The sequence below is a fragment of the Mercenaria mercenaria genome, chromosome 14 (genome assembly GCF_021730395.1).
Source record: "Mercenaria mercenaria strain notata chromosome 14, MADL_Memer_1, whole genome shotgun sequence".
NCBI classification, from domain to species: Eukaryota; Metazoa; Mollusca; class Bivalvia; order Venerida; family Veneridae; genus Mercenaria; species Mercenaria mercenaria.
This window is the reverse complement of record NC_069374.1, coordinates 4339141-4354325: the sequence shown is the minus strand read 5'-3', so window position 1 is coordinate 4354325 and position 15185 is coordinate 4339141. Positions and strand designations below refer to the sequence as shown.

The 15185-nt window shown below is 35.9% G+C and overlaps 2 protein-coding genes across 2 annotated transcripts; both read left to right on the top strand.

The window, feature by feature from the left end:
* Window positions 1–886: 886 nt before the first annotated feature.
* On the top strand, window positions 887–10871 carry LOC123526173 (cadherin-99C-like). Its single transcript, XM_053523994.1, has 12 exons — window positions 887–1275; window positions 2256–2318; window positions 2717–2913; window positions 3442–3519; window positions 4506–4592; window positions 4802–4909; window positions 5923–6051; window positions 6760–6903; window positions 7716–7800; window positions 8333–8433; window positions 8919–9038; window positions 10866–10871. Exons 1-12 carry the CDS (start codon window positions 1209–1211, stop codon window positions 10869–10871), a joined length of 1185 nt encoding a protein of 394 aa, XP_053379969.1. The 5' UTR covers window positions 887–1208.
* A 359-nt stretch (window positions 10872–11230) lies between these two features.
* Window positions 11231–14806, top strand: LOC128548336 (uncharacterized). Its single transcript, XM_053522859.1, has 5 exons — window positions 11231–11558; window positions 11802–12253; window positions 13701–13780; window positions 14110–14310; window positions 14555–14806. The coding sequence occupies exons 1-5, from the start codon at window positions 11428–11430 to the stop codon at window positions 14687–14689; spliced, it is 999 nt and encodes a 332-aa protein (XP_053378834.1). The 5' UTR covers window positions 11231–11427; the 3' UTR covers window positions 14690–14806.
* Window positions 14807–15185: the final 379 nt, after the last annotated feature.

Sequence of the window (15185 nt, the reverse complement as noted above, 5' to 3'; positions counted from 1 at the left end):
AGGGAATTATACATTAAATCTGGAAAATTCAGGATTACAGCTCCGTTCTACATGTTTTTACATTGTGTTACTATAAAGTTTCGCACGAAAGGAGTTTATGTCATTTTGTTGATGTTTAAAAACATTTTATTACATTCATACATAGAAATGTTGAAGGCTTACTGTTTGGGAACACAGTCATCACTGAATGGGGCGCTCAATATGGGTGCCAGTGAAAGTTTACAATGGTTTCCAAGCCTTTTTATATGATTTTAATTCTTTGTTTTTATGTTTATTGAAATAACAGAATACTTTGACAATACTATTGGTTGTTTATTTCTTAGAAGTTTTATTTCCGTACTATGTAAGATATGTTGGGAAGAATTTCGTTGTGAATTGAAAGATCAGTTGCATTTGGTAAACTGTAGCTCTCTCGATGTAACCGTGCGTAATATAGAGGGAAGTGTTGGTGCCTGCGGCAATAAGTGCGGGGGGCAGAAATATACGCCGAGAGGTTCAGTTGATGTTATATTAGGAATAAACATGGTTAATGCGGTTCTTGTATGGGAAGTAAAAATCTAAACAAACGAAGCGAAATTCTAATTTACATGGTTGTTATGTGTGATGTCTAGCCAAGGAACGCGCATATGTAGGAAGGTGTGTTGATAGCATAACACAGCTGATCTCCCCTGTTAAAACACTCATTTGATACGACAGTAACAGACAGCATAAAAGGCTGTAGAATAACATCAGAAGACAGCTTGGGCTTTCCATACATCAAGACCCTTCTTTAGAGACAAGGAGATCTCCGTAACTTTACAAGTTCATGCATATAGTACTCGTAATCTGACTATTCTACGTTTCTTATTTATCAATCAAACATATATTTTTAATCACAAATCGAATGTAGTTTAAAATCGATTCGTTTTGAACGTATGTATAAAAGCATCTAAATGTGAAATGTTTGCTTTTAAACACTTAATCAGTAAATGACAGATTTGTTTAAAAGTAAATATTGAGCAGAGTAACTTATCGCAACACCCTTTCACCGCTATATCAGTTTCATGTGTTTGGTAAAGAAATACTCGTAATCTTTTCTACTGACCGAGAAAGCAAGCCAAATAAATTATTTACCCACGTACATTTAGCACTTCGTTGAAATAAATCTTTGGAAAGGACTTATCGTTGCAGCATTTGTGTTTTCTTTTTTCAACGTCTAGAAACTGAAGATGAAAGCCAAAAGATACATTGTGTCAGTGCTGCTCGTGCTTGGACATTGTAACGCTTCTACTTTCGGTAGGATAATAAATAATGCCGGCAGAATTTAAGAAGTTGGTGGTTCGTACTTGCACGGGTACATGTAGAATTAGAGAGGCTAATAGTTCATACTTGTACAAGTACAGATAGGATTAGAGATGCTGATAGTTCATATTTGTATTTTACGTGTAGCTCAAGAGAGGATAATAGTTCATACTTGCACGGGAACGGGTTGCTTCAGGGAGATTAATAGTTTATACTTGCAAAGAAATGGGCAGCATTAGAGAGGCTAATAATCATACTTGCACGGGTACGGGTAGCATTAGAGAGAAAAATAGTTCATACCCGGACGGGTACGGCTGGCATTACAAAGATAAATATTTTATACTCGTATGGGTACAGGTAGCAAAGGAGAGGTTAATATTTCATATTTGCCTGGGTACGGGTGGCATTACAGAAATAAATATTTTATTATTTTATTAGTACGGATAGCATAGGAGAAATTAATAGTTCATACTTGCACGGGAACAAGTAGCATATGAGTTTTTGATATTTCATCATTACATGGGAACGGGTGTCATTAAAGTGGTTAATAGTTTGTATTTGTTCGAGAACGGGGAACATTATTGTGGTTAATAGTTCATACTTGCGCGGGTACTATTAACAGTAGGGTTGTTAATAGTTCATACTTGTACGGGTGTAGGTACAAGTAGCATATGTAGCATTAGAGAAAATAATAGTTCATACTTGCACAGGTCCGGGTTGGATTAGATTAGTTAATAGTTCATACTTGCACGGGGGCGGGTAGCATAAGGGTAATTGATAGTTCCTACTTGCACGGCTATGATAGTTCAAAGTTTTGTGTTTTTGGGTTAATTCTTTTTGTATGTGTGTCAATACAACGTTTTTTCGTCGGAATTATCATTCTATCAAAATTAACATTTTACTTAATTTATTGTTTTTTGTTGTTTCAATGTTCTAATATATTTTTGCATTATTTGTAAATATTGTTTTTCCAGACTGTAACAGTATAGACACTGGGGAAGACTGGACAATAGATATCACAGAAACAGATCCCGTTGGTGAGTTATCGTTCTTAAAACTCATGACAGTTGATAAGTACGGGTGGTTTGTCTGTTTCAACATTTTCAGTCAGTATTCAGTATTATGTTTTGAATAACATATCGCTACAGCAGCAGACTGCCAGAAGGGTTTCTATCACATGCATGTACCAAAATATATCTTTCTTTAAACCATAGAGTCATATGGCATTGTAAAATGCATGTACTATTCTTAACTAAAATCTCCAAAGATTCACTCACAGCCCCCTACATGCAAACTACATTTGGAGTGAGTGTGGTAAGTCTTAGGTCATGTGGCGAATATGGATTTAATATATTTTTTTAGAAAATGAAAATATACTGACAAGTGAAAAACTAACTCATCATAAGAAACATACAATATATTTCTTTACCAACAGGCACAGTGCTTGGTACGTTCAACAACAGCCTTGGAGACCTGCTCTGGACAGCTTCTGTCAATGGTTCCAGCAAGAATTATCTTTCTTTGTTTTTCGAATCGTCAACGGTAGAGGGCGCTGATCATACGCATGCGCTAAAACTCGCAAAGATTCTAGACCTGGAACTTCTGCAGTTGGAGCTTGACTCTTCAGCGCAGGTAAACGTGGGTAAAGTTAATTAGCAATATATGTTTTAAAATAATCATACATACGGAAACCTTCCGGCGAATACTTGTTTGTCTGAACATTACGTATTAAGTGATAAACTGAGTATGAAAGTTGTTTTTTTTTTAAATGTGAGCCAAGAACAGTGGTCCAGTATCATGGAAATTAATTAAATACAATTCTCTGTAAACATTTTAATTGTTGCTTTAAATCCAGTTTAAAACATGAAAACGGAGAAAGAGAGAGAGCAAAACCCTTTAAACTAATATATGACTTACGACTGACCTAGGACGCGCATGATTTCAAACAATGTATTCACTGACGTATATTTCAACGCTCAACTTTTATGCAAAGATCTGCATAATAAATATTTTAAATATGATCATACAACAAATATGTTTCTCGTGGTGGTTGCACTTGTTTTCAAATATTTATCTTTAAAATAAGTTAGATGTAAATTTTAAAGTTAATTAGAGCTACATTTGTATATCTACATTGTTTGCAACTTCTTTTTGATTTAGCTATTTGAGGAATCTCGTGACAACGGTATAAGCTTAGATCTGTCAGTAATGTGTGCTCCGGAATCAGGGCTTTCAAGTGTAAGTAAATGTGTTATTTTTTTCCATCCCGTATCAACAGCTTTGTTTAAGAAATAATAGATCTCTTCCAGTGATTTGTCGTTGAATAAATCATTGTTTGGAGTTCAGATGCGAAGGAATTATATCACGAGGGCGCAGCCCGAGTGATATAATAATACGCATCTGAACGACAAACGATGATTTATTCAAGAGCAAATCACTAAATGAGATATATTGTTTCGATTCTAACACGTTACTAAGGATTCTTAAGTACATCCTTGATGACATTCATTAAATATTTGCCCGTTTTCAATCGGTTTCTTTTCCAGCGCGCCGCTATGCCGTTTGACGCCATGACGTAATAATTGTGATGTCAGAACAGTGATTTGTTGTATAATAATTCACTGTTTTCTGTCTTCTTTGTTTAATAGGAAAATGAATCGGATCGTGTTAGAATGTTTAATAATGAATGCAAACATTTTATTTTTTACGCACAGTACTTAGTTTTAAAGGTCCATTACTAAGGAAAGTGAGTTGGCAATTTTTTCATAGCTAGTGCATAGGGCTTCTGCAAGACACTAATAATGAAATGGCAGGTCAAAATTACGAGGTTTTGGAACTCAAAGAAAATGTATGTGTATTATGTTGAAATTTTCAATGAATCGACAAATGCCCCCAGGTCTTTTTAACTTTCTTCATACTTCATGAAAAATAATTGTACATATACTGCGATTTTTTCGAATTTCTACATACCAACTTCATTTTCCAATAAAATGAAATAGTTTCTGTGCTTTTTAAAAGAAATTAAAATGTTCACTTTCCTTAGTATTGGACCTTTAAAATGACCCGAGGAAGTAACGTCAGTATTTGTTACTATAAATAGTATTAAATACAATGGAAAGGAAAGTAAGGCTTTTAAAATTTTACCATGGAGAGAATGTAGCATGTTAGTGTTGAAATACTTCTGCTGTAGAATTACTTTTATGAATATTGACGTTGTTTTACAGGAATGGATTTTCAAGATAAACGTTCGGTCGGTAAATGAATTTTATCCACAGTTTATGGGATCTCCTTTCAAAGCGACAGTAGCAGAGGTATATTGTATTTTATTTAGGGCAGTGGGAATGGGGGAGGGGATGTTTGTGGCGCATTCTACCTTAAGTAAAATTTTAGTACATTTGTATATCCGTATTTGAAACTATATTTCTTTTCTTTACGTACAGCTGTACTTGATTTCGTGCGCACTCGTTTTCTTTTGAAGTATGTTAATGTTTTATATTGTACATCATAGCTTCATTTTCAGTCGTCCGAAATTGGCACAGAGATATTTAATATTGGAGTACGAGCTGCTGACCTGGACGCTGGTCAGACCAATCTGACGTTTGCGATTGCTCCTTACATGATCACGCAGGTAAGTTTATTGCATATGTTACATTAAGTGGAAAACTGTAGGGCTAGCATAAACCCGGGGTCCCATTCCCATGCTTTATCAACTGACCTACCAGACCGTTGTAGTATCAAATACAGCAGTCTAGGAGAAAACTTCTTACAGTGAAGCACAACAGTGTAAAGGTTTGGGTTCGAGACAGGCCTAGCAGAATGTAATTGTGGTTTAGTTAGGTATAGTTAACAGTTATAATTATCAAATACAAATGTTTCATTGTTTTACTTGTTTCAAGCGAAATGTTGGGGAAAACAGTCAAAGCCGTCCGTAAAAGCTAATACGGGGATATATTTTTTTCTGATAAATTTTCTGAATGTCTGTTGGTATTTGTGAATAATAGAAAATGGATTTTATGTAAAAGGATCATTTGGACGTATAGAATGCAACCAGGCAAAATGATAGCACACTGAGTTTGACTGAAACTCTTTACGTAAGATAATGAATTGTGCAATCGATCCCACCCAAAGGACCGGCTTAATCCAGACTCTGATAATCAGAAATTCGACATGGTTCGATTTGTCTGTCGTTAAAACAAAGAAGGGGGTTAAGCGTTCTATATTCTGCAAGTAACAAAGATTGACGCGCAGACCGGTGAGAGAATATTATGACGACAACGTTGACGTCATTTTTCCGCATCATGTCAGTTCATACAACTGGAATAAATGAATTCCAGCATAATTTGTATCATAATTCCTCAATGAACATGTAGAAATTAAAATGAATAAGCAAGAACTTGTTTTTGTCTGATTTACCATGGTTCGTCATCAATCGCGTGATTGGATATTTATCCACTCGGGCTGAAACCCTCGTGGTTCAATTTCTACGCATCTGAAACCTGAACAATGGTAAATCAGACAATATTACACGCGAAAAACCTTGGTTATTTGATAAACTTCGAATGGACTCTATCATCCCGAAGATCCAGCAAAACGCAACTAAACTACGTGCAAAAACGTAATTGTTCTACGTTTATATTTCAGTTTGACGGTAGCGGGTACGTTGCTCTAGACAAGGATGGGAAAGGCAATATCTTGTTAGCAAGATCTCTAGATTTTGAATCATTCCTTAGCACAGGAAGAACTTATATGTTCGTCAACGTTACTGCAACGGTAAGGGACTTTATCTTTCAAGCACTCGCAACCAGCACATCTTCTAGGCAAATAATTGTAATCGTTCGGTACTATGTGTCACAGGGTGAGAAAAACACGACCTGTAATTGTGTCGGTGTGATATTAAACCCATCAAAACAGACAAACAACCAAACTATACAGCAAAAAAAAAAAAAAAAAAAGAAAAAAAAAGAAAAAAACAAGTGATTTTCTTTAGCACTTATATACAGTGAGATCATATATATTCGCGGATTTCGTGATGTGCCAGTCCAAAAGATAAAATCCAGAAGAAAAACTAAAATTCACATTCACTTTGTCTGTAAAAATTCAAATCCATTAAATACCTATCCCCACTAATAAACTACGAAATGTCATGCCTACCAAATGGAATGATTTCACTGTAACCTGTAGCATATTATATGCAGTTTTCTTTTTAACTGAATGAGCTGTTTAGATCAAAGTGTATGGTTGCTGCCATTTTGGTTCCTCGTGCTGGCAAGTTTGAAGAGCGCCTACAAACCAACACGCCCTAGGGTTAGGTAAAACTAGTGCGCAGATTCAACAAATGCCGTATTTTCGTATTGACACGCTTGTTTGTTGTTCTCGCATGTCGGTCCCCTTCAAACGCGCCAAAACGCCAGAACTAAACAGCAGAAATCAGAAAACATATATAGCTATCTGGTCTTGTTCTTTTACATTGTGAGACAGGACGACGGAGGATTTACATCAGCAACATCAATCAACGTCACAGTGACTGACTCTAATGACCAAGGGGTACATCTGGTTTACCCTGGGTGTGAAAGACCTTGCCTTCAAGCCGATTTCACTGCTCTCACAAACGAAACATTTGTGGTAAGTCAATAATCAACACTTTTTCAGTATCTTTAAATTTGTTTTAAATAGTTAAAACAATGCTTTTAATTGCAGAACGCAGTTACAATTTAACATCTGAATACACTATTAGCTTTTAGCCTGGTACATTTCTAAAATGGACTGGTCCATCATTCAGTCTTTGCAGTGCCATTTATTATTCTAAGGGGTGTTTACTGAAAATTTACTGACTGAATAGCGAACAGTGCAGACCATGATCAGCTGGTCTGCACTAGTCGCAAAGGCAGAATCACTAGCCGCCAGCAGGCTAAAGGTTAGACGGACTGTATGCATAGTATTAAAGTAAAGTTGTTTTGATTTCCTTGTACATTGTAATTAGTCCACTTGCCTCTGTGATGAAGTAGTGAAAAACATATTTGTCTGTCTTTTTATGTTTACAAACGGTCGGATCCGTATCATTATTCCAGTTTTAGCCTTAAATTTCTTACGTGAGACCAGTTATAATGTAAATAGATCTTGTAAGAAATTCCTTTGGGAGCATAGAATGTAGCCAAGCAATACAACAGCAGATTCGTTTAGTTTTAGCCTGATCTATAAAAGTAAACCATACTTGATGAGTGCTGCTAGATTTCTGATCAGAATTCTCACTTTAGTATAAGAATGTGGAAACCGCGATTAAAATGCCACACCGGAATTCCGGCACGTAATCAGCACGCTGTAATCCTACACAGCTCCGCCCGTGCTTACATTCCTTATTAAACACATTTGTACATGTAATAATTGTATCATGTATTAATTAAACTGAATTTAAAGAAATTCGTTTATGCTTTCAGGGACCGTTAGATGTCAGACCAGTTGCTGTGCATGCCGAAGATTTAGATACATTGAATGAGAGTATTATTTATACCCTTGTCTCTGGTAAGTGTTGGATAGGCTTCTTAGATCAGCTTGAAACCTGTCAACCTCTAATATCTATTTTCCATAACGCCCTATTAGGAAATGTGATCTGAATTGAACCAAGGCAAGGCCTAGATATATTTAAGTTGCACGCTTTTGCCCTTTAGGTACATTGTTGTATAGCGTATAAGTCCCATAGGTATAACTGTGTAGCATAAGAGCCCCATAGATACAGTTGTGTAGCGTATGAGTCCCATAGATACAGTTGTGTAGCGTATGAGTCCCATTGATATAGATTTAAAGCCACATGTTCTTACAGATAAAGTTGTGTAGCGCATCAGCCCTACAGAGCCCAGTAAATAAACGGGTGTAGCCAAAGAGTCAAATAAATGTACGGTTTGAGTGGTTGTAGCGAAAGATCCCCATAGATAAAGTTAGAGCCCTCTGAATGCAGTTTTGTTGCGTTAGACTGCAGACTATACCCTTCAGCGCTAGATATTATCATGAATGGATATTACACGAATTAAAACGATAAAACCTAATTTGATTCTAGATATTGACAAAGAATTCTTTGACATCGATGAAACAACAGCCATGCTCTACAAAATATCGCCGCTCATCAATGACTCGTATGGATTCAGTATTCCAATCGAAGTGAGTACATGTATTTTCCACATTTTATACCTGATAAAAGTAACCTGTGTCTACATTGTATATGAGATATAGAAGTGATATGCTTTCTTACGTTTAGTTTGACACTTTCGACATTTAATCATAAATCAATAATTTTTATTACAATTCTCCCTATATAAATCCAGGTGCATTAGCTTGTGCTATTGATCGATCTGTTGTACATTACATGTTTGCTGAGCTGAAGTCAAAATTCTATAACATTTAATTTTGATTTCATGTATTAGCACTCAGTCCTTCGAACCTCGGGCATTTAGTTTTCAATATCGACCGGTTAGTTAAATCAAACAAGTGTACACCATCAATGACTCGTTACATAAATTGCCTGTCCACAGGTTGTGCTACATGACCTGTATAGACACATGCTTGCTAAACTGAAGTCAGAACTCGGAGAGAAAAAACAATCTGTGAATATTATAACAAGTTCTTAAGTATCGTTTATTACACAGGTGCGCGCGCAAGAAGCAACAGACGAGGGCCATTTCATCGACTTCAATATCACTGTGTCTATATCAGAGAGATTGCCCAGACCACGTACGTATATCTCTGTTATTGCATATTTGTATGGCGTACCATTTGGGTCGAAAGTTCCCAGGTACCACAGGTAGTAATAAAATTATACCTGCAGGTATAAATCTATACCTGCGGGTATAAATTGGACATGTACCCGCGGGTATAAAAATTGTACCCGCGGAAATGTACCTGCGGGTATAATTTTTTACCCGCGGGTACAATTTTATACCCGCAGGTATAAAATTATACCCGCGGGTACAAAATTATACCCGCAGGTACAATATTATACCCGCAGGTATAAAAATTACACCCGCGGGTACAATTTTATACCCGCAGGTATAATTTTATACCCGCAGGTTTCAAATTGTATCCGCAGGTACAAAATTATACCCGCAGGTATAAAAATTATACCCACGGGTACAATTTTATACCCGCAGGTACAAAATTATACCTGCGGGTATAAAAATTATACCTGCGGTAATAATTTTATACCCGCAGGTATAAAATTATACCCGCAGGTACAAAATTATACCTACGGGTATAAAAATTATACCTGCGGGTATAAAAATTGTACCCGCGGGTGTTAAAGTATACCTGAGGGTATAAAAACTGTACCCGCGGGTATTAAATTATACCTGCGGGTATAAAATTGTACCCGCGGGTATAAAAGTATACCTGCGGGTATAAAATTATACCTACGGGTATACAATTATACCCGCAGGTACAATTTTTATACCCGCAGGTATAATTTTTATACCCGTAGGTATAATTTTTATATCCGCGGGTATAATTTTATACCTGCGGGTGTAAAATTATACCCGCGGGTATAAAATTATACCTGCAGTTATAAAATTGTACTCGCGGGTACAATTTTATACCTGCAGGTATAATTTTATACCCGCAGGTATAAAAATTGTACCCGCGGGTATAATTTTATACCTGCGGGTGTAAAATTATACCCGCAGGTACAAAATTATACCCGCGGGTATAAAAATTATACCTACGGGTATAAAAATTGTACCTGCGGGTATAATTGTATACCCGTAGGTATAATTTTATACCCGCATGTATACTTTTATACCCGCGGGTACAATTTTATACCCACAGGTATTCTTTTATACCCGCGGGTACAATTTTATACCTGCGGGTGTAAAATTATACCCGCGGGTATAAAATTATACCTGCAGGTATAAAATTGTACCTGCGGGTACAATTTTTATACCCGCGGGTACATTTCCAATTTATACCTGCAGGTATAATTTTATTACTACCTGTGGTACCTGGAAACTTTCGACCCAAATGGTACGCCATATATTTGAGCATAAGCCAAAATTACCATTGGTTTACTTTTTATTAAATATTTCAAATGGATATACAGGTGCAATATAAACAAAAATCATGCACATTTTGTGTTGAAACACGGAAATATGGAAGTCACGCCGGCATATCTTTTTGCGCCATACAGGCCCATAAACAGAGTGATAATTGATCTACTTTCATCTATAACAGAACGTAACACTTGATTCATTGATAGAACATAGTACACGTCTAAAGTATTCCACGCACTGGGCGTGTTTCTTCCCGTGTTTTAATATTATTAAAATCTGGTAACATTGACGCCAGGTTGACATACTTTATTTGACACCATACATGCACCATTTATTTGTTTACAAAAAGACATATTATAATAACAAGATATATAAGAACCAAATATCAATACATTTAAACACACCGAATCTGTTATACACCGCGTAGTATAATTTAACCGATATGCTTACAATAAATTTAACCCCTGTTTCGTGTTTAACTACATGTATATTAAAACATGGTTCTGCTATACATTATTTTTTAATGAAAATGCATAACATGTATTTAATTTTCAGGTATAACACGAGCATTTGCAAAATTCTTTGGTTTGCAGATAATCTATTACCATTATTTTGTATTTTTCATATATATTTTATCATTTTCTTCAATATCCCTACTCATTCAAACTAAGCGCGGCTTTGTTTTATACAGACCTGTCCTCGAGGTAAGAGGTTTTATATATAATATTATATATAACCCCCACTCTGATAAATTTCTGAAATGTACTTGTCCATCTTTCAAATTGGACAGTACCATTAACTGTTTAAAGGGGTGATTACCAAAAATTAAAATACTGAATGGATGGCGAACAGTGCAGATCATGATCAGAATGCACGGATGTGCAGACTGATCATGATCCACATCGGTCGCAAAGGCAGAAACAGTCGTGTATAGCATGATAAGGGTTGAGTAAGAGTGAAATAAAGTAAGAAATAGATTTAAGTTACTAAACACTAAGTAACAGAACATGACCTATACTACATGTATGACATACTGTTAAGTTTCTTATCTTATTTCGAAAACTCAATTATCAGTGCTTAAACACCATATATAACTGTGTTTTTAAAACAAAGAAATATGGTACTCAATTTATGTTTTCTATTCATTTTATATGTATATATTGATAAGGGTTTTGTGGCTGGAGAACCACAAAATAATGAACTCCACAGGATGATGGAAAGACTGGAAGTTTTAGAGAAACAACAGCAGTAAGTAAAATTAAAAAGAAACGTTCTTCACTAATGCGAAATTGTAAAAACCTAAAAAATTCGATATGCATAATAGGTGCTCTGTCCATCGGCAAATATACTCTTACCTTTTATCATATATAAGAAAATACATTCTTTCGGCCCATCATGCACATTTTGTTTTTCATGTACACTTATTAGTAAGCCGATAAATGAACAATTGCGTAAAAGTGTTTTTAAAGTTTCCAAAATAACATCTTTCAGAGACAGCCTGTCAAAAATAAAAAGTTTGGAGCGCACAGTTAGATCTCAAGCCAAACAGATTGCATCACAAGCGCGTGACTTCAAAGATTTTGAATTTATAGTGCATAAGCACAGGGCACGTGTACAAAATGCCTACGAAAGATCTCGACTAAATAAAAATCATATACGCTATTTTCGGGAGGTTTTAAAGGCCGCTGGATTATTAAAGAAAAAGAAAGTTGGTGACAAAAAATCTCCACACATAGCAAGTGATGAACATGAGAATAAAAGTCAGAATTTGCTCAGCGTCGAATCAAACCGACCACAAGCAACAGTTGCAACAAGCAATGTGAATGATCGGGAGTCGATAGAAACTGACGATAGGAGACACGGAACTAAACATCAAAGACAAGCTCGAATCTTAAGAAGGACCGTGGTAGCAAATGAAAGACTGGCTGCTGGAAAACGACAAGGTAAATAAGTGACTTAATTGATTACAATTATAGGAACTGCCAATGACCGTCAGGTCTTTATTCAATTCTTAGACGGTCATCGTGCGTTGTCGAGAACAATCCAGTTAAAATCCAGTCTTGATATGTTGACGTAAAACAGTGTATGACGTGGACATCACTTACATAAAATGTATTATCGGTAATCAGCTTTCGTTCTGGTACACATTGTTGCAAAGGAAAATACACCAAACTGAAATAAAGAGAATCATTTACTAGACATGTTTTACACATCTCATAAAAATAGTTGTTGTATATAATTCACCTTACAGATTTGATAATATTTTCTTATTTCATCAATGCCATTTACTGTTACTCATCATCTTGCATCTAACTGTGCGCAGACAGAGAATGTAGGGATAATACACGTTTTTTTGTGTATTAACGCGGGATTGTTTGTGACCGAAGGTCGAGGTCACAAACATATCCCAAGGGCTTCTGCAGATGTTAATACACAAAACAAACGTGTATTGTCACTATTCTTGCATAAAAATATATTTCACGACGATTTATGTATTGTTTTCATACGTGATGACTTGACGATTCCGGTACATTTTTTTATTTACCATTCCAGTTGTTCTTGGAAATGGTAAACATGTTTTAAATATCCGTATCCAGGGCCCGGAAATAAACAGCGCTATCAAAAGCACCTCCTGAAGGTTTTTAAGCGATTTTTTATCTCTCATTATTACAAACATAAAATTACCAATAATTGTTCATATCATTTCACAATTTGATGGACTCGATCACAATTTCAAGAATAATAACTTTGCATTCGAGTTATATTGAGTACGGACACGCAGTTGGAGTACGGATAAGTACGAACGTAGTGTCAAGTTTCCAAGCTGTTTATATAAATTCTTCGAGAAATTAGATAAAAACATACCGGCTGATACTTACCAAAATCATAAATATAATACCTAAAAACGAACAATAGCACAAGTTACACGCGATACTTATTTATTCACAGTTATTTACAATAACTGAACAGACGCTTTGTAAAGGGAGTGAACTCTGAGAGAATCTAGGGCGTACATTGATGGGGGCAGTACGTTTGGGGTTGGAAACAGATACAGCTAAACATACTATGGATTACATTGTATTTATAATGCTACAAGATGAGGTTGTTAAGGAAGAAACAAGACGCAGATGCCAAATATCAGTGTGCGTAAAAATACATACATATATCCCTGGCAAAGCATTTCAAAAATAAAAATCGGGTATTAACAGCACGTGAATTGCCTTGTTTGCACACGATTTTTCTCCCGTTAATACATGGGCGGATCCAGTGAAAAAAGTAGTTTTTATGCAAGAATAGAAATAAACAGGATCACCGTTCAGCCCTCTGCAGCCTGAACGCATTTCTATAACTCAGGTCCTCATTGCATACTGCCTTGCTTATCTTGCTCAGGTTCTGAGGGAATAGCATTTACTGTGTATTTGGATCATGATGTTGACTTCGGAGCTCACCAAACGATTAAGTTTAATCAAGTACGATTTTTTTAATACATATTAAGTGTTTGCTTGTTTTATTGTTCTTTTGTATCAAACTTTTAATACCAGTTTGTAAACACTAAATTCGGGGCAACAGGCCAGCTGGTTTGATTACGTGTTAAAGTTTTCCTGCACATATAAAATTTTGACATTCCGACTGTAAGTTATTTTTTTATTTCGACCATTTTTATTGTTGTTGGGTTTAGATTCCCACCGACATAATTTAGGTCATAACGTAAACATTTTATTATATATTTTTGCACGAAGAAGAACGTATGCATACAATCGTGCGTTATGTATGTTACTGCTTCACTTCTTTTCAACAGATTATAACAAACGAGGGAAACGGTTACAGTCCGCATTCGGGTGTGTTCACGTGCCCTGAGGGTGGCATGTACATGTTCTCATTTTTCGTTGGTCAAAACGATGAGACTGTTCCAAGGGGAATAGTAGCTGAGTTGATGGTGAATAGCAAAAATGTTCTCGACACTGTGGTGGATTCCCACAGCCCAGGACAAGATATTACAGTGAATATTGCTATTATGTTTCAATTATAATAATTTCTAAGGTATAGAATAGAGATTACATATATTGATTTGTAAAATCAATTATGATAAATAAGCTTTAATACAATTTGTTTTTCAGCAACATCATTTCAGTATCTTTTAGCTCTATTTTGCAACAGCATATTTTTATCTAAGTAGAATAGAAATACAGCTGAGTTTAGTATCATGTTTGGTCTTTTATTTTTAACAGAACAATTTGTTTCAGGGTGGAAATGTAGCAGTGATTCGCTTAAACCAGGGTGATGTCGTTTGGGTTGATTCACGATTCGCCGGCAACCATGCAGAAGGAAGCGCGAACTTAAAACTAACTTCCTTCTCTGGTGTATATCTGTTCCCTTGAGGAACCGTGCAATGCAGATTAATAAAGTTGTGCATGATTGTATTGAATACAACTGTAACAATTGTTTTGATTGCTCATACTAAGTAAACATTTGAAATAAAAATGAACCCCCACTCCCCACCCCCCTCAAAAAAAAAAAAACACCACCATCACCAACAACAACAACAACATTTGTTTCTATGATAATGTTTCCGTGAAATAAAGAAATGTTAGATGAATTAAAATTATATGGTCTAAGGCCGGTGTAATGAAGTAGTTCGACCCCCATAGAATAATGACCCCCGGTCATTATTCTATAGAAAAAGTGACCCCCCGGTCATAGTATTATGACCTCCAGATCATAGTACTATGACTCCCCCACGTGAAGGAAACTGAACCTCACGAAGAATATACTCCCATAAAAAAAACGACCCCCGGTCATTTGGTCAAATTTAGTGATAACTCCTGTATCTAAGGCCTAACTGCTGCATTTTATGCCCCCACTCGGAGGAGGGGG